Source organism: Carcharodon carcharias, chromosome 11, assembly GCF_017639515.1.
Source record: "Carcharodon carcharias isolate sCarCar2 chromosome 11, sCarCar2.pri, whole genome shotgun sequence".
Taxonomy (NCBI): Eukaryota; Metazoa; Chordata; class Chondrichthyes; order Lamniformes; family Lamnidae; genus Carcharodon; species Carcharodon carcharias.
The window spans coordinates 67,157,851-67,177,848 of NC_054477.1; the positions used below are offsets into that span (position 1 = coordinate 67,157,851).

The following is a 19,998-nucleotide window of genomic DNA, read 5'->3' on the forward strand; positions in this document are numbered from 1 at the left end:
TTGAACAATAGATTCTTCATGCTAGTACACACCATATATTGTGAGGTATAAGTTGACCCCAATTTCTTGGCACCAAATATTATGGGTGGAATTTTCCGTGCTTAAGAGTGTCAGGTGTGCTCAGAGGCATGAGCGGACAATATGGCAGGAAACCAGAAATCGGTTTCACAATGTGATGAAACCAGCTTGTGATCGTCCGCTCAGCCCATCGATAGTGGACTGCGTTGCCCGCAGATCTCGGGAGCCTCATTGTGATACATCTGCATATGATTATAAGGCCAGCCCACCAGTATCATTCCCCAATGCTGGATCATCCGCCCAATCACACCAATATGTTTCACAACAGCATATAGAAGGCATGCACTTGGCAGGTCGCACTTTGAAGGGAACTGGGGGTAAGTGCACAGTAATGTTGTGCAGCGCTCATGTGGGTCACCTGTTGGACTTCAATGTTGAAGCAACTTGAGGAGGGGGGTGGCAAGGGCTGCCCTGCAGTTGTGGCGTATTAGAGGGGGGCAAGGGCTTCCCTGTGGTTGAAGGTAGTGCACAAGCACGTGCAGGGTGGGGTTGAGGGAAACGACCACACATTAGGGAAACCTAGTATCAAGTGACCATTCCTCTGCAGCTGAGGCAATTCAGGCGCAGTCACATTGACATGTGTGGTCAGGCCTTTAGCTTATCTGCCCACTTGAACAACGCAGAGGCATGAAAGTGCCACCAAGCACTCCAGAGCTTTTCACCTCTTGGGCACAGACTGCAAACTAATGAGCATTTTCCTGGACTGCAGAACAGTTAAACGACTGGGAACGTTGTACAATCTCCATAATAAAACTGGCCCTGGAGAAGTCACTGGTGGAAGTGCTCACAGCCCCTTGCAATGCCATCATCCCGGTTTGGACCAGTTTCCTCTATGGTTCCAGTTAACAGTGCAGGTATGCAGTGTGGGCTAGGAGAATGCACGCACCTGAACTGAGAGCACAGTATGCAGTCCAATGGGTGAAGCTGCCACCAAATCAGTCAGGTGGAGTGGGGCGGAGGAAGGTGGGGTCTTGGGCAGCGATGCAGTGCACTAAACTCTGGCCATTCAAGTGGTGGCCAGCACTCTCCGGGATACGTTAAGGGGCCTTCAGAGACTCTTAGAACATGCAAGCTAACCCACACTCTTTCATTCTGCAGGAGGACCACATCAGCTGCATGAAGCCTGGTGACCTAGCTGTATGCCTCGTGGCATACAGACTGCGCAGTCGAAGGAGTAGAGAGTGATGGGAGCACCTGGTTGGGCAAAGGGAGGAGCAGCCAAATCAGAAAGAATGGGCAGTTGATTCTTCCGCACAAGCCGCTTAAGAGCCACATCAAGCCTAGCTAGACCTAGGGACTATAGATGCCGCCTTTCATTCCTGCAGATGACCAAGAACCAGTGTCACCGAAGACTGCGCATGTGTAAGGAATTGGTCAGTCATATCTGCCAGCTGCTGCAGGATTTGGTGCCACAGGGACATGGAAGGCATCCACTGCCAGTGGCTGCGAAAGTAACCATGGTGCTCAATTTTTATGTCAGTGGCTCCTTTCAGGGCTCCACAGGTGAGCTCTATGGAGTATCGCAAGCTTCCACCAACAAATGCATCCATGAGGTCATGGATACTATAATCACGAGGGCACACAACTTTGTGCATTTCACCCAGGACCAGGGAAACCAGGATGCGAGAGCACAGGGATTTGCACAGATCTGGGTTTCCCACAGGTGCAGGGTGCTGTCGACTGCACTCACGTGGCGCTCAGATCTCTGTCACAACAAGCTGTCAACTATGTCAACTGCAAGGGCTTCTATTCACAGAATCAGAGTGCAGAAGAGGCCCTTCGACCCATCGAGTCTGCACTGACACGTGAGAAACACCTGACCTACATACCTAATCCCATTTACCAGCACTTGGCCCATAGCCTTGAATGTTATGACGTGCCAAGTGCTCATCCAGGTAATTTTTAAAGGATGTGAGGCAACCCACCTCCACCATCCTCCCAGGCAGTGCATTCCAGACCGTCACCACCCTCTGGGTAAAAAGGTTTTTCCTCACATCCCTCCTAAACCTCCTGCCCCTCACCTTGAACTTATGTCCCCTTGTGACTGACCCTTCAACTAAGGGGAACAGCTGCTCCCTATCCACCTTGTCCATGCCCCTCATAATCTTGTACAGAGGTGACACAGGTATTTGCTGAATGTTTAGCTGGTGTGCAGCCACCACAAATGCATCCTGCACATCTGCATACTGTGCACAGGGAGTGTCCACAATTCCTACATTCTCAATTGGTCTCGGACCCCTGACATCTTCCAAGGTCCACAGAGGCTGCAGGGATGGTTCCTTGGAGCCAAGGTCTACCTACAGACGACATAGCTGATGAAACCCGTGTAGTGGCCTCAGACTGCAGCAAAGCAAAGGTATCACAAGGCTCATGCTGCAACTCGCACTTTGGTGAAGCAAACTATCGGATGTAAAAATGAGGTTCCAAAGACTGGACTGGTCTGATGGAGCCCTGCAATATAGTCCACAGGGGGTGTCTTGCATCATCATCGCCTGGTGTGCCCTATACAATCTGGTGCCACAAAGGGGAGGGGAGTTAGTTAAGGAGGAGTTGGACATCTCCTCTGATGAAGAGGACGTCGACGGGGATGAGGGCAGGACGCCCTCGAAGGCGACAATGAGGCCATCGCACTGGCCAGACAAAGCAGGCTCGCTTGGGAGGCCCGCATAAATATGAGATTTGTGGAGGATGATGACAACATGCTGTAAGGAGACACCATAGATCTTCACATTGCATCTGTGAACATTTGACTTCAGTCCGGCTGATGGCAGTGCACATACCCTCTGTGATAAGACTCCTGTCATGGAGACACAGCGGAGGCCCTAATTGTCACTTGATCCACAAGGATGATGACGGCATGCAGTGAGGACACTGCCTGGCTGAGGGCCAAAGTCATATCATGAAGACACAGCAGTGAAACTTCAAATGCACCTGTACTTTATCAGCCTTCAGCACCTGACCCATTCAGGAGCACAGCATCACTGATCACAAATGCTGACAAGGTGGGGGCCAACCCCGCCTTAAAAGGTGCTGAGAGCACACACAGAGAATGACGGCACTCTGACGCCTGTCCACTACATTCTGGCAACAATGACAAGCACCATTGAAGTGCAGGCATAATTAATGTGTCCAGGGAGGGTGAGGCCAGAGCATCACTTTGGTCTGAAGGCTGCACAAAGCACAGGGAAGAGCCCCTGGACTGAGATACCTGCCTTAATCTTCTGCAGGAACCAAGGTTTCGCATCTGAGTGACACAAACACTGCTCATCAGAACAAGGAGCCATAGGCAGGGAGACATTCTTGGGAGTTTATTTACAATAGTGAACATTACATACAAGTGATTAACACCCATGTCCAGGCTGTGCAATTATATCTTCTTAACTTTCCTAACCCTGCTGCTACACCTTGATACTCCGCTGACATCCACAGCAGAGGTGTAGCAGCCTGCTGACTGCTACACCGGTCTGTGATGACCTTGATGGGCATCCTCTGGAAGGCCGAGACCTGGAGGGCCGTGGCCTGTTTTCGGGGTCCTGCTTTGTGGTAGTGGCACCCTCATTGGCCCGTGGAGGTGGAGCCGCTGGAGTCACTTGGATTTGGATGGGCCAGACACTTCCGGAGTCACCTGGATGGATGGCCCCGGGGTGTGCATCTGCTGATACTCCTCTTTTTGGGTGCCCGATGGCCCCTGGCTGACCTTTTGAGGTGGAGGGATAGTGGAGTAAGATCTAGCTGCCCCGCACCCCTCTCGCATAAATACTGTTGGAGGCCAACTGTGGCATCAGCAATGGAATTCAGCCCACTGAGCAATGGAGGACTGATGTCCTGGATCAAGGTCTCCATGGCAGCCGCTATCCTACCAGTGATGACCTTGGCATACCGGCGCTATCACCTCAGCCTGAAGGCAGACAGACTCCCCCATCGTGCCTTGCAATGTGAGGAGTGCAGCAGAAATCCCTTCCTGATGTTCCCGAGTTTGCCTTTGCAGCTTCAGCAACTGAGACATAACCAAGTTCAGAGGCTCATCATCTGACTCAGACTCAGCAGATTTCTGGCCTCCAATATTCCTCCAGGAGCCGGACACCTAGGAAGTCCCTGCCGCTGCCTGCTGTGGATCAGACAGTATGATATGCTCACCAGGTTGTGATCCTGAGGCTACTCTAAAGCTAGGTATCACCGAGGTGCTTGTCTCCATGCTGGTGGAGGGTGTGGGTGAGCGTTGTGATGGGTCTTCAGTGAAGGCGCCTTCAGATTCCTCTTCAGAGTTTTCTTTGGGGCTTGTTTGGAGGCCCTGGGTCGTGGACACCATCAGCTGTTTCCTGCAAAAGCAAGGAGAGATAATTAGTGCATGGCAGGGGACTATGAAACAGGGGAACTCACTCACAGTATGGTTGTCTGATGGATGTTGCACTGCTGGATCCTAACTTGGTAGAGCACTGCTAACCTCACCGTCAGCACAGGAACAGTCCAGATCCTCGCCGGCCAGCTGGATGGTTCTGTTTCAAAGTTTGTGAGGACTTTGATTTCAGGCATTCCTTCACCAGTCTGCAGCCTCTCCCTCTTGTTGTGTACTAGCTTGTCCTGCATGAATAGAGATGGAGAGAGAATGTAAGAAGGATGCCTGCTGGGCCAGATGATAAGTATACTTGGCATGTGTGGGTGGTGAGTGGTCCCATGGATGGGATGAGGACAATGAAGTTGTGTGAGAGTGTGTGAATGGTGATGTCCCTTGAATCGGCGGTGCGTGAGACCCCTGTGAATATGTGACGGATTTGCGATTGTGAGAGTTGAGAAGAATGACTTACCCTGGCGGAACGGAGAAATTGTTCATCCCTTTTCGGCAATTTGGGGATTTAGACAATACAGCAAATCTGGGACGATTCCGCTCTCTGTTTTTCTCTTCAAAGATGCACTACGGCAACTCATCAAGACTCCTTCGCCAGCACCTTCCAAACACCTTTCTATCACCTAGAAGGACAAGGGCAGCAGATGCATGGGAACACTAGCACTTGCTGGTTCCCCTCCAATTCCTGATTTGGAACTATACCTCAATTCCTTCTTTGTCACTGGACCAAAATCCTGGAAAACCCTTCCTAACAGCACTCCTACCATGTGAAGGGTGGAAGCCTCATCTCCAATGAATTAATACTCATTGAAGCAGTAAATGGATGTGGGGCAGCCAGTATCAGCAGCAATGTGTTCACTGATCACTCTTCGATTTGCAGGATTGGAAATATTGCCATCCTAAAAATTCGTGCCTTGAAGCAATTCTCAACAATAAATTTCCTCTCCTTCATGTAAATAGGTTTCTACCCAGAAATAATAAAGACATTTGGCAGAATTTTACGAGTGCCCACAATGGGGTTTGGAGGCAGGGTGACCAGTAAAATTCCCCGAGTTGTCTTCCCGTTGTCCTCCCACTTGCCCAATCTGTGCAGGGCCTAGGGCAGTCCACCTATTCTTACCCCAATTGAGACCCTTTAATGGCCACTTCCCACCCAGTCTCAATTTTGAGCCCAGCAAGAGTTCAAGGACAGGGGTAGGAAGACCAACAGATCACCCTACTCTGGTCTGAGGGAGGAAGGAGCCACCTCCCTCACTGGTCCACTTTCCACATCAGACAAGATCTTTTCTCCTCCCCTCACACAAAGCCCCACCGGGTGCTCTCTCCGTACTTGGCCTTCTATTGAGACAAGAAATAGGAGGAGTAGACATATGCCCTGTCAAGCCTGCTCTGCCATTCAATACAATCAAAGCTGATCTTGGGTTTCAACTCCACTTTTCTGCTTGTACCCAATATCTCTTGGCTCCTTGTGAGACCAAAGATCTGTTTATGTCAGCCTTAAATATATTCAATGATGGTGCATCCACAATGCTCTGAGGTAGAGAATTCCAAAGATTCACAACTCAGTGAATAAATTTCTCCTCATCTCAGTCCTAAATGATCAGCCCTTTAAACCTTTGCCCATGTTTTAGATTCCCTGACCAGCAGAAACAACCTATCGAGCCCCTTAGGAGTCTTGTATGTTTCATTGAGATCACTTCTCATTCTTCTAAACTCGAGAACATAGGCCTAATTTACTCAGCCTCTCATCATAGGACAACTCTACCATCCCAGGGACCAAGTTAGTGAACCTTTAGTGACCACCTCCAATGCAAGTACACCCTTCTTAAGTATGGAGGCCGAACTGCATACACACTGGAGGCCCCCCCTTCCACCCCCAACCTTCCCTGCCCCAAGCCCCCCCACCCCATCCCTGCTCTGAGACCTCCGCACTTTACGTCCATCCTGGCTCCTAAATCAGCAGGAATTCGATGAATCTGGAGACTGCGTGTAGTCCCAGCACAAGGGCTACAGTGCTGTCAACCAATCAATTTGGCTGGCAGCTCTCTGGGGCAGGACTTCCTCCTGCGTGATGCGTGGAAATCTCACCTCCAGCCAATTAGCTCCCTGGAATATTAAATGGTTGCAGTTCAGCTGGCATTAGCATGGATGCATTCCCTGCTGACTCTTAAAATTTTGCCCAATGGGCCAACTGTTGGATGTTAGCCAACAGTAATAATGACACTAACAAGTAAATACTTAAAGTATTTTAATATGGAACAGCGTGCAACACCATTTTTAATTGATAGTATCATAAAGAACAAGGAGTGAGATCTGACATATTCAAAAAGTGTTTTCTCCACTGAAATGTAGGGCTGTATTTTATGGGGTGCCATGGTCTCTGGCTAAAGTGCCGGGGTGTGGAGTCCACCCATGACCCCAGCAGCTGCCCCACAGCAATTTAACGCTAGGAGCAGCACTAATTGCTTTAAGGCAAGAATTCTGCCCTTTTCGTAGGAGATGGCCGTCAACTCTGTAGCCCCAGTAATGCCAGCCAGCAGCAGTGGCCATTGCTGGGTCGACACGCAATCCCACCACACTGAGAAGCGCAGTTAAGTCCTGGGTCAGGGGAACTAAGTAAAGGGGGAGGGGGTGAGAGGGTTAGGGAACTGGGGTCAAGAGGCCAGGGGAGGGGTTAAAAGGGGAAATGGCCTGAGATTGCTCTGATGCTACCAAGGGGCCCACAAAGGAAGTCCTCACACCCCCACTGCTTCCATAAACCAGCTGGGCTTCAGGTATGGTGTCAGCCTCCCTTCTGCCACAGGGAAAATACTGACGGGGCGGGAAGAGGACCTTAAGTGGCCATTAATTGGCCACATAAGGGCCTCAATAGGCCCCAAAATAAGCAGGCCTCTTGACCCCAGTTCTGTAACCACGTAAAATTTCAAACAGGTCAGAGGTGAGAGGGTAGGTGGCCACCTGTTGGATTTTATGTGCCCCTCCTGTCTTCAAACCTGGTGGTGAGGGAGCATGAAATCCAGCTCATAGTGTTATTCTACTTCCTATTCACTACGTAAGATAATTAACTGTAGCTGCTGCAGGAATTAATACCTGTTGGTTAATGACTTCTAAGCGTGCCTCCTTCAAGTGACTCTTTAACCATTCTGTGGCACGTGAAGAAGGGTCTATTAAGAATGGGCATATACGACTCTAAAAGGAAAAAAAAATCAAGTGATCAGAAATGTGTTCTGTAATAGAAAAGAAAATACACATACATTTTTGCACACATATTCAATACAGAATGCAAATCCATGTGCTAAAAATCACCATAGAAATTATCCCTGCAGTTTTTCCCTCTTTCTGCTACAAGATTGACCATCCAACAAAATTAGAAATGTAAAATGAAGAAGGCATTTTAAAGCCATCTTCTAAATATTTCATCAACTAACATGTGAAAATTCATAGTCTGTTTGAATGATTCACTGATAAATACCATGCCTTCTACATTCTTGAGCTATATTTTCTTTAAAAATAAAGATCATGATGGAAAAACCAAAAATAACTAAAATTGGCCAATAATCTTAGCAGGCTATAATGCTCTGTACTTAAGATTTATCAGCATCATTGCCTTCCACATGATGTAATTAATGCCATGAAGCATAAAATAAGATATCTGAAAATTAAGTGTGGGAAGTTTGCTCCTAATTAATGTTCGCTAATAGCTCAGAAAGTATGAAGGGCCTTACAAATTTTACATAATCTGACATGATACTTTCAAGACAAAGTTAATGCCTAAGCATTAATTTAATGAGACTGATTTGAAAGTTCAAGTAGCAAGAAATTATACTCCAAAGTTACATTTTTATTTTTAAAATACATGAAACTATTGTAAAATATTGTAAAGCTGCACACATCCGTCAGCAGACATTAGAATTCTGCAACTGTTGCAGTCCCATACTACAACACAAAATGAAGTCAGTTCCATTTGGTGAATTTACTGGGTCACGTAATTCTATGGCTATTACCAATAAGAGGTAGTGTCAGCTTTTATAACATGTACAAATTGGATTTGTTACGCAGGAAGTATGGCATTCACATATGGAATGACAATATTCAGACTATTTCACATGAACATAGTGGCGTAAGATAAGCAAGATCACACGGATAATAGACTTTACAAAGGAAATAGAAGAAAACAAAAAAGATCGCAAGCACAATGAGTTCCTATCCTGATGTTCAACCCATTGATCTATTTGTGAAGTAGTGAATGATGGAAAAATAAATTAAAATATGATTGGCATTAATATAAACCAAATAAAAATATGAACTAATGCAGAAATAACATTCCAAAATACAAAGCAGAACAATGAATAATCCAGTAAAAATAATTTCATTTTACCATTGACTGCTGGATTAAATATTTTGCATATATAACTCAATAACCTTCCTTATTATAAATAACACTAGGCCCCATCCAATAGTAGTGAATAGATACAAATAAACAATATTTTATTTAAAAATATTAAGCTGATAGTAAAAGTTGATTTTTATTGTGGCATTTATGTGTATAAATGCCTGTATTGTAACATGTTTTGCACAATGCACAACTATCTGGGTTTTGTATCACTGTCAGTACCTGACTTTCAAGAAATTTACATAACTTTTAACCCCCAGTGTGTTTTAGGCATGAGAGTTTGAGGATCGAGGTAGGTGAAAACTGGACTAGCAGACCTAAGTTTGAGACCAGATTATTTTACTCTGGGCCTCAGCTGCACGTACCTTGCTGCCCGAAACATTCAAAAAGTGGTATCTGGCCAGTGGGCAGGAGTGGACGGTATTACTTGGGTTAAAATGGAATTGGGGTCCCATTGACATTATAGGACCAAGAAACCTGATTTGCATTAACTCAAAAGGCATCTACCTGTTTCTGTCCAGCACATTGGCCTCTTAACTTCAGTGAGCAGTTAAAATGTGGCTCCCCCTACCCAACCATCCTATTTCTACTGAATGCGATAATTTAAAAATGCATTGGGTAAATTTTAACCTAAGAACAAAAACTAATGAGCAATTCATAAAAAACGTTCAAATTATTCTTTTGCATTTTTGAAATATTTTTTCATTTGGTTCTCTGCATTGATGAAGAAAACAAGTTTAATTAATGAAGGTACAAATTAAATAATGCAATACATTTTATATCACGTATACCTTTAGTAAGCTAACAAGAACTGAATAAATGGGCTCAGAAGACATGATGCTACACATGGATGCTAACTTTTACTACTGACTAGAAACAGTCAGTCAAAGAGACGATATGTTTAACCAATACTGCAGGAGACCCACTACATACTCTTTCAAATAACAAAGAACTAGTTGGGCAGGTTTTCTGAGTTTAAACAAAGAAGATAAGCTTATTGAAACTACTCCCTGAATTAAAACGAAACTAAGTAAATTGCTACCAACACTCATACATCACACACATTCCCTGCGCCCAGACACACGGTAGCATTAATGGTAGAATAAGGGGATAGGCTTAAAGATTTTATTTTACAGTTTGCGAAGAAGCTAAAACAGAACAGTACATGGTTAGCTATCCTTTGGCTGATCTCGATGCAACGATTCCACGTTTCTTCCATGGTGTAGTTGGATAGAGCTGATTTCCATGTTTTATGCTCAAAAGATTTCGGTTTGCAGTAGATTTCCTCTTCTCAGGATGGTTACTTTGCAAATCTGAGCACAATGCTTTTGATAGAGAGATAGCTTCTTTGCAGCCTTTCAGTACAGCATTCTGACCTCCGACTCTCTGGCTTGTTCTTAAAGTGCTGCTGGCTGTTTATTCCCGAGGAATTTGATTAAGCCATGTCTGCTGCCATGACTATTTTCATAACATGTAATTACATTTTGATGTCTCATCTTAGAAACCTTTGAAAAGTTTCAGAATAGTGTAAAAGCCAATGTGAGATGGCATCTTTCACACTTCCCAGGGGGTTTGAGTTTCTATTCCTTTTCATCCCACTTGGTGGAATGCAAGTTTGCATATTGCAGCTGGCTGGCCATCCTCCATTGTCTTAATATGATTACAGTTTAATTTTTTTTTTTAAATCCAGCCAGAAAAAGAATTAGAAATTGCATCTTTTAAAAAAAAGCATATCCTCATAACAATGAAAAAAAGCCTTTCAAAAATTCTGAATAAGCGCATCAAATAAAAAAAGCATACAAGACACATGTCTGTTTAGAACATATTAATAATGTGTGCAGTAAGGAAAGATAAGTGAGTTAAATTACCTGCAAGATGACAAGAGCATTTTCCACAGACAGGTCATCAGAAGGTAATCCTTCGCTCTTCCAAATCAATTGCTCACTTTCAGTGTAGAGAAAATGACGTAGATCAAATTCTGCTCAAACAAATGTCAAGGTAATTACAAATCTGCAGACAACGATTTGCCTCATTTCCCACATTTCCACCCTCTCACTTCCCCTCTTTCCCAGAACCATATTGGCTTCAAATCACCAGCCTTCACATTCAAGGAATCATCCTCTACCATTTTCACCATTTGCAGCACAATGCCACCAACAAATATTTCTTCCCCTTCCCTTCCAGCTGCTATTTTCTTCTAGCTACATATAATTTAGAACTTTTGAGCTCTTCTCTGCCAGAAAGTATAGCAAAGAAATAAATAATTGCTCACCATTGCTGCCCTAGTTTTACCAGAGATTATTGTCTTCACAAAATGTGTAGTACATATTGCTGGCTAGCATTTTTCGGATGGCGGGACAAATCGGCGGGGAATGCAAACCTGCTGATGTCAGCAGCCCCGCAGCCATTTAGTGTTCTGTGGATTGGCCGGAGATGGGATTTCTGCCTTCACACAGGAGGAAGTCCCAACTCAGAGATCTGCCAGCCAATCAGATTGGCTGGTAGCTCTGTAGTCCCAAAATGCACCTTCAGGAGCAGTGGCCACTGATGGGACTACATGCAGTCCCACAAGTCTTAAGTGCCAGGAAACTGGGATCAGGTAGCTGCAGGGGGCACATGTTGGGAACAGGAGGAGGGATGCTGGGGGTGTCCCAAGTGTTGAGGGGTCATGTTGGAAAGGCCAGGGGGATAGGAGGGACCTGGGGTTGGGGGTGCCCCAATGAATAACAGGGGCCCAAGAGGGAGGCACTCTCCTGCTTTTATGCCCAAGGCTGAGCAGGCTAACCTGCTGGGTTTCTGCAGTGTTCATAATCTCCTCCCTCTGGCCTTAGAATTGCGACAAGGTAGGAAGCAGCCCTTAAATGGTCTTCTTGGCCACATAAGGGCTTCAGTTGGAGCGAATTCAGGTGGGCTGCCCTAGGCCTCACCTGCTCCCTGAAAAATTGCAGGCAGGTCAGGGAAAGTCGGGTAGGAGGTGTGAAGACCACCCGAGGAATTTTACTGCCCAGTCCCCACCTGCAAAACCACCAGCGGTGTCGCGTAAAATTCTGCCCATTTAACCTCATCTGGTACTTGGATTCTTATAATGATAGAGCGAAAGGAATGAAACCGGAAGGACCTGCATCAATCTAGGTGTCAGAAATTACTACAGCACACCCAGCCCTGTCAACCCTGCAAAGTCTGCCTTACTAACAGCTGGGTGCTTGTGCCAAAATTGGGAGAGCTGTCCCACTGAGTAGGCAACAGCCTGACATAGTGATATTCACAGAATCATACCTTAGAGACAATGTTCCAAACACCAGTCTCACCATCCTGTCCCAACAATTGGGCAGACTCACTAAAGGTGGTGACACAGTGGTATACAGTAGAGAGGGAGTTCTCCTGGGAGTCCACAACATTGACTCCAGACCGCTTAAAGTCTTGTCGCCTCAGGTCAAACATGGACAAGGAAACCTCCTGCTGGTTACCATCTACCGCACTCCCATCAGCTGATGAATCAGTATTTCTCCATGTTGAACATCACTTCGAGGAAGCAATGAGGGTGGAAAGAGCACAGAATGTACTCTGGGTGGGGGACTTCAATGTCCATCGGCAAGAGTGGCTCGGGAGCACTACTAATGAAGCTGGCCGAATCCTAAAGGGCATAGCTGCTACACTGGGCCTGTGGCAGGTGGTAAGGGAGCCAATAAAAGGGGAAAACTTACTTGACCTCATCCTCACCAATCTACCTGTCACAGAAGCATCAGTCCATCACGGCATTTGTAGGAGTGACTACCACACAGAACTTGTGGCATCACGAAGCTCTAGCAAAACTTGAGTTAATGGGAATCGGGGGGAAAAATTCTCCACTGGCTGGAGTCATACCGAGCACAAAGGAAAATGGTTGTGGTTGTTGGAGGTGAATCATCTCAGTTCCTGAACACCACTGCAGGAATTCCTCAGGGTAGTGTCCTAGGCCCAACCATCTTCAGCTGCTTCATCAATGACCTTCTTTCTATCATATGGTCAGAAATGGGACATTTGCTGATGTTTGCACAATGTTCAGCATCACTCGCAACTCAAATACTGAAGCAATCATTGTCCATATGCAATAAGACCTGGACAGCAATTAGGCTTGGCTGATAAATGACAAATAATATTTGCACCACACAAGTGTCGGGCTCTGACCATCTCCAACAAGAGAGAATCCAATGGTCTCCCCTTGGCATTCAACGGCATTACCAATGTTGAATCTCTATCAACATCTTGGGGGTTACCAATGACCACAAACTGAACTGCACCAGCCACATAAATACTGTGGCTACAAGAGCAGATCAGGGGCTGGGAATTCTGCAGGGGGTAACTTACCTCCTGACCCCTAAAGCCTGTCCACCATTTACAGGCACAAGTCAGAGGTGTGATGGAATACTCTCTACCTGCCTGGATGAGTACTCTCTACCTGCCTGGATGAGTACTCTCTACCTGCCTGGATGAGAGCAACTCGAACAACACTCAAGAAGCTCAACACCAACCAGGACAAAGCAGCCCACTTGACTGGCACCCCATCCACCACCTTCAACATTCACTACCTCCGCCACCAACACACCGTGGCAGTGTGTACAATCTACAAGATGCAGCAACTCACTGAAGCTCCTTTGACAGCACCTTCCAAATATGTGACCTCTACCACCTCGAAGAACAAGGGCAGCAGATGGAAGCACCACCAACTGCAAGTTCCCTTGCAAGCCATACACCATCCTCACTTGGAACTATATTGCTGTTCCTTCACTGTCGCTGGGTCAAAATCCTGGAACTCCCTTCCTAACCGCACTATGGGTGCAGCTACACCACATGGGCTGCAGCGGTTCATGAAAGTAGCTCACCACCATCTTCTCAAGGGCAATTAGGGATGGTCAATAAATGCTAGTCTAGCCAGCAACAGCTACATCCCATGAAAGAATAATTTAAAAAAGCACAGAAGGAGGCTTTTCAACCTATTATGCCTGTGCCAGCTCTATGGTGGATTATCTAACTAATCCCACCATCCTGGTCTTGCCTCATTGTTCTACAAATCTTTTTCCTCTAAGCACTTATCCAATTCCCTTTTGAAAGTGTCTGTTGAATCTGCTTCCAGAATGTTTTCCAGGCAATGAATTCCAGATCACATCTAACTTTATAAAAACTTTTCTCTTGACACTTCTTGTTCTTTCGTCAGTCTCCTTAAATCTTGTCAGTGACAATTGTAGAAACAATCTCTCCTTCTTTACTATTTCAAAATCATTCATAATTTTTTAAACTTATGGCTTCATCTACATTTCATGCTGATGCATGATTCCCAACATATGCCCTATTAACTTTGTAACAAGATCCACCATCGTAGAGGAGTTCATAGAATAGAAGCATAGAATGGTCATAGAACAAAAGGAGGTCATTAAGCCTATCATAATTGTGCTGGCTCTCTGCAAGAGCGAATCAGCTTGACCCACTGTCCTATCCTTTTTTCTTCTCAGGTACTTAAGCAGTCCTTTCAGAAAGCTACATTTGAATCTGCCTTCACCACAGTCTTGGGCAGTGCATTCCAGGCCTGAAACACTGTGTAAACAAGTTTTTCCTTAGGTCATCACTGGTTTTTTTTGCCAAACCCCCTTAAATCAGTGTCTCTGATTCTCAATTCATCCACAAATGGGAACAGTTTCTCCCTAGCTACTCTGTCCAGGTCCCTCATGGATTTGAACACTTCAATCAAATCTCCTCTCAACCTTCTCTTCCGTAAGGAGGACAAAGCCAGCTTCTCTAATCTATCCACATTATAGAAGTCTCTCATCCCTGGAGCCATTCTCATGGATCTTTTCTGCTCACTGAAGCTTTTGCCGAAAGTACAGTGTCTAGGGTTGGACACAATATGCTAGTTGAGGCTGAACCACTATTTTATAAAGGTTCATAATAACGTCATTGTATTTGTACTCTATTCATAAGTCCAGGATCCGATGTGCCTTTTTAACTACTTTCTCAACCTGCCCTGCCGCTTTCAACGATTTGTGCACATATACGTTGAGGTCTTTCTATTTCTGGGTTCCATTTAGAATTGTACATTTTACAATGTATTGCTTCCCCCCATTCGTCCTACCAAAATGTTTCACTTCACATTTCTCTTCTTTAGATTTCATCTGCCATTTTTCTGCCCATTCCATTAGCCTGTCCAAGTCATTTTGAAGTCTATCACTACCCTCCTTACTATTCACAATATTTCCAAGGTTTCTATCAACTGCACATTTTGAAATTGTGCCCTTACCCCCTATCTAGATCATTAATATAAATATCAAGAAAGAGCTGATATTTGAAAGCTGGACAAGCAGTGCTGATGAAACAGATGCTCCACTGGATGTTAACCAAGATTGGTAGCAGATTATGATTTCCACAGTTACTGAAGCAGAGCAGAGTTGCAGGTATTCAGGCACAGATTCCCTTCATTAGAAAATGTTTATGGTCATGAAGAACGCTTTGCACCCAAGATAATATTATCAGTAAAATAAGCCTATTTTCGTGTTCTAATACAATCCGCAGACCATGTGCCTAAAGTCTCATCTACCTAAATGTGAAAAAGCACAATATTCATACCAACTACCACAATAGAACTGGTAAATTTACTTGCTAATGAATAAAATCTTTGTCGCAGTCCCCAAGTTAATTAAAAACACCATAACAGTATAATTTTACAACAATATGTAATTCTGTTCTAATTCTGAACAATTACTTTGAAAACCCAAAGTTCTAAAATGTAGAAAGCTAGTTCACAAAACAAATAGACAATCTATTCTATTTCTTCTGGTTTCTTAAATAATGTTAAATGCAAGTGAAATATGAAAAGCAACCTCTTGTCTAGTGTAACAGAGGAAAGCACACCAGAATGTACTTCAGCAGATTGTACCGCCACCAGACAAATTTAATAAAAATATATATTATATTCACTTTGCAGGCCTGATGATTTCATCCATTCCTCCAAACTGGCTTTTCTCTGATCTTCTGGAGCGGCAGACAGATAGGTAATAAAAGCAGCAGCCAGTTGTGCTCTCTTCGGTAAAGTATTTAACTCTTCTGTGATTTCTGCTACCTAGAAAAATTAAAGAAGAAAGGCAATGGATAATTCATTTTCTATTTTCTTCCTTTCTCTTATCCTCCTGAAGGTACCATTCTAAAGCTACTGAAAACTCTCTGGCACATGGTCCAAATGGTCATTCTTCAGGGGTGATCCGAGATATTGAGTATCGTCAGAATACTTGACACGCAAACCAGGAAACCGCTTGGTGGAGGGGTTGGTAGAGTGTGAAATCACAGCTCAGCCCATACCATTTTCATAAGGCTTTTGTACAGAAGCAATTGTAAGCCGTGGTTCACTGGAAATCAATCGGGATTTTTTTTCTCTTCTCAGCCCAGCAATCCTGAAGCTAATTCAAGTAACCCTATTGCTGCCAGGGTCAAAATCAGCTAAAGTTGTATTTAAGCCAGTTAGTTATCAAATCCAGGACCTTTGCGGTTTGTACAATTCAGTGTCAGATCATGTTGTGGATCTACTTGAGAGTTATTGGGGGGACCTGCCAAATCAAACCTATGAGATTTCTAGTTAGTTTTAAAAAAAACCTTTTTGACAAACCATTTTTAAATTGTCTACACCAAGTTAACACCCTAATAGATTGTTCTTTATTCTTTCATGGGATGTGGGGATTGCTGCCAGCATTTATTGTCCATCCCTAGTTGCCCTTGAACAGACCTTGCTAGGTCATTTCAGAGGGCAGTTAAGAGTCAACCTCATTACTGTGGTTCTGGAGTCACATGTAGGTCAGACCAGGTAAGGATGGCAGATTTCCTTCCCGAAAGAACAGATGATATTTTTTACAAAAATCAATGATGGTTTCAGCTTTATCTTCCAGATTTATTAATTGAATTTAAATTCCACCAGTTGCTGTGGTGAGATATGTGCCCATGTCCCCAGAGAATTAGCTTGGATCTCAGGAATACTAGTCCAGCAGCATTACCACTAAACCACCATCTCCCCAACATAGATAGCATTACTTAAGACATCACTAGAATTTTATAGAAAATCAAACCTGATCCTTGTCTGCCACTTGCAATGAAAAATGTGATATCTATTTTGACAATCTGAAATTGCAGACCGTTGGGAAGTTGGCAAATATTTAAATAGCTCAATGCACTGTATGGATGCCACTTTTAATAATGCACTTTGATATACCTTTAAAGTAGTGAAATGACCCAAAGCACTTCACTGGGGAAATGGCCAAGAAATGATTCAAGAAGCAGGTATTGAGAAAGGCACTACAGATAGATATCAAAAGATGTCATAATGCCAAGAGTTTAAAACAAAGATAATTCTGGACTGAGGGGGCATGATGGCTGAAGGTTCTACCACTGATGGTGCAGCATGGAGAAGTACTGGATATATAGTTAACCAAAATCAGAAGAGCAAAGTGTGCAGGTTGCGTCTTTTTGGGTTAGAGGAGGTCATAAAATGATTCCTAAACAATGAAGTAAATGCACTGGGTCCAGAGATCCAACGAAGATCAACAACAGGGCGAAAGGTAAAGGAGCACTTAATAGCAAGTGCACATGGCACGGTGCTGAATGAGTTAAGAGTTTATATAGGATGAAGCTCAGTAGGCTGATCAAGAAAGCATTGATGAGGTGCAGTCCAGAGGTGACAAAAGCATGCATGAGGCTTCAGTGAAGTTACGTAGCATTGGAGGTAGTTGAATTCACGATTTGTAAATATACTCCTATCCTAGACAAAAAAGCATATTTATCCCACATATAAACTGTATTTACTGAGTCACAAGTTGTCTAGAAGCTTAGGGTAACTTTACCCAATTTTACATTTGTTGAAAAATATTTTGCTTCACACCAATGCTAGTTAAAAGTAATAATTTTGCAAAGCTGCCCCCCACCCCCACCCCCACCCCCAACCCCACTCCCCATGCAAGGATTTTCCCACAGGGAATTTGGATGCACAGGTTAATAATGGGACAAAAAAACTCTGCCGAGACCTCTGATTTGTGCATCTAAATTCCTGATGTATATATCCTTCAGGTGAGCTTTCATGGGCTGATCCCCTTGAGATATGAAAAAAAACTAGAGAGATGGGCATTTCAGCCTGGAAAAGTGATGCCTTAAAAGGTGATCATGAGGTGTTTAAAATAGTAAATAATATGCAAGTGTAATTTAAATTGAATTGTGGGAATAAGGCATGATGTATGTTCAAACTATAGTTAACTTTAGGGCTAACATCAGGAGGCTTTCCTTTAAGAAGAGAATGATCAACATTTGCAATAGAGGCTAAAGCCTTAAAAAACAATTATATGTTACAACATGAAAATTGTAGGACGCTCCTGGATTAATAAACTAACATGAGATGATTGGCCTTGATCTGTAATTATCTTGTAAACTTGTCACACTGTAGTACCAGCATTGCAGGAATAATGTAATTACAGCACAAGTTTATATAGATCGTTTTCATTATAACATGGAAATAAGAATTAATAATAAAACTGTAAAATTGGACAGAATGTAAGACTTTAAAATGGTGACTGCTGATGGGGAATGAGAGGGGGAGATCAGAGGTCAAAGTAAGGGCCTGGGATCATGGGACTGGAACCATCAGTGATTTGGATGGTGACTGTCCTTAAACTTTTTTTTTTAAATATAGGCAATGTTTAGGATCAATTTTCCCAGAGGCAGCCAGCCAGGCTTCAGGGTAAACCAGTGTTGCAGTGGAGGCCTGAACCAGGCTTTAGGCTTCATATTTCCATATGTGAAGGGAGTAACAGCTGCTTCTGTAATAGGTTAAGGATACCTCGTTTGTCCTTCCCAATATGTGGGTTTCAGACTTCCAGTCAAAAGTGTGTGCATACATCCAGCCTATTATACAGCCCAAGCCAACCTCTTTGTCTTCAAATCAATTTAAAAGGTACATTTTAAATCTGTTAAATTTATTAAAATTATTGAGATTTATTTAAACAAAAATCTATGCTGATACCAATCCTAATTTTGACAACTGCGCAGGGTTCTAATGTATTAGCTAACAAATAGTTTCAGCTTATCTGATTAATTTGTACCTTTTTTAGATGCCACTGATTCGATTGTTTTCTGGCATTAATGTGTTTATTTTTTGTTACTTATTCACAGGATATGGGTATTGATGGTATCCTTAACTGCCCTTGAAAAGGTGCCCTTCTTTTGACTCCTCTAGTCCTTGTAGTGAATGTATTCCCACAGTGCTGCGAGATAGAAAGTTCCATGATTTTGATTCAATAACATTGAAGGAGCAGTGATATACTTTCAGGTCAGGATTGTATGTGGCTTGGAGGCAAAATTGGAGGTGGCGATATTCCTGTGTCTGTGGACCTTGTCCTGCTAGGTGGTACAGGTTGCAAGTTCGGAAGGAGTTGTTGAAGACATCTTGGTGAGTCGCTGCGTTGCATCTTGTAAATGGTGCACTCTGCAGCCACATTGTCAAGGTGGAGGGGTGAATTTTTAAGATGGTGGGGGAGGTGCCAATCAAATGGATACTTTGTTCCAGTTGGTGTTGAGCTTTTTTGAATGCTTATGGAGCTGCACTCATACAGGCAAGGAGAGAGTATTCTATCCCCCTACTGGTTTGTGACTTCTAGGTTGTGAAAAGTTTTTGTGGAGTCGGAAGATGAGTCACTGTCTGCAGAAAATGAAATTTCTTGACCAGGTCTTATAGCCACAGTACTTATGTGACTGGTACAGTTAAATTTCTGGTCAATGATGACCCCCAGCATAAAGATAGTGGGGGATTCAATGATGATAACAACATCAGTTTGAATATTTGGTGCTTTTAACGTAATTAAATGTCCCAAGTCACTTAACAGAGGCATGATTAAAAAGTATGACACCAAGCCGCATAAGGAGATATTAAGCAAGATGGCCAAAAGTTTGGTGAAAGAGGCGGCTTTTTAGGAAAGTTTTAAAGAAAGAAAGCAAGACAGAGATGTCTCGGAAGGGTATTTCAGAGCTGAAGGCCTTGGCAGCTGAAAGCATGGTTACCACAAGTGGAGCAATTACAATTGAGGATGCTCAAGGGGACAGAATTGGAGGAACACAGGTATCTCAAAGAACTGTGGGGCTGGAGGAGATTGCAGAGATGAGGAGTTGACAAGCACAGGGGTGA

The 19,998-nt window shown here is 43.9% G+C and overlaps 1 protein-coding gene across 1 annotated transcript in view; it reads right to left on the reverse strand.

The window, feature by feature from the left end:
* LOC121284081 (cytoplasmic dynein 2 heavy chain 1) overlaps positions 1–19,998 on the reverse strand; it is a 770,821-nt gene that overhangs the window by 423,751 nt on the left and 327,072 nt on the right. Inside the window, exons 63-65 of the mRNA XM_041199129.1 lie at positions 15,765–15,906; positions 10,685–10,794; positions 7,514–7,612 (exon numbers count right to left, since the gene is read on the reverse strand). Of these exons, the coding sequence (XP_041055063.1) occupies positions 7,514–7,612; positions 10,685–10,794; positions 15,765–15,906 (351 nt within the window). The remainder of the gene's footprint in view (positions 1–7,513; positions 7,613–10,684; positions 10,795–15,764; positions 15,907–19,998) is intronic.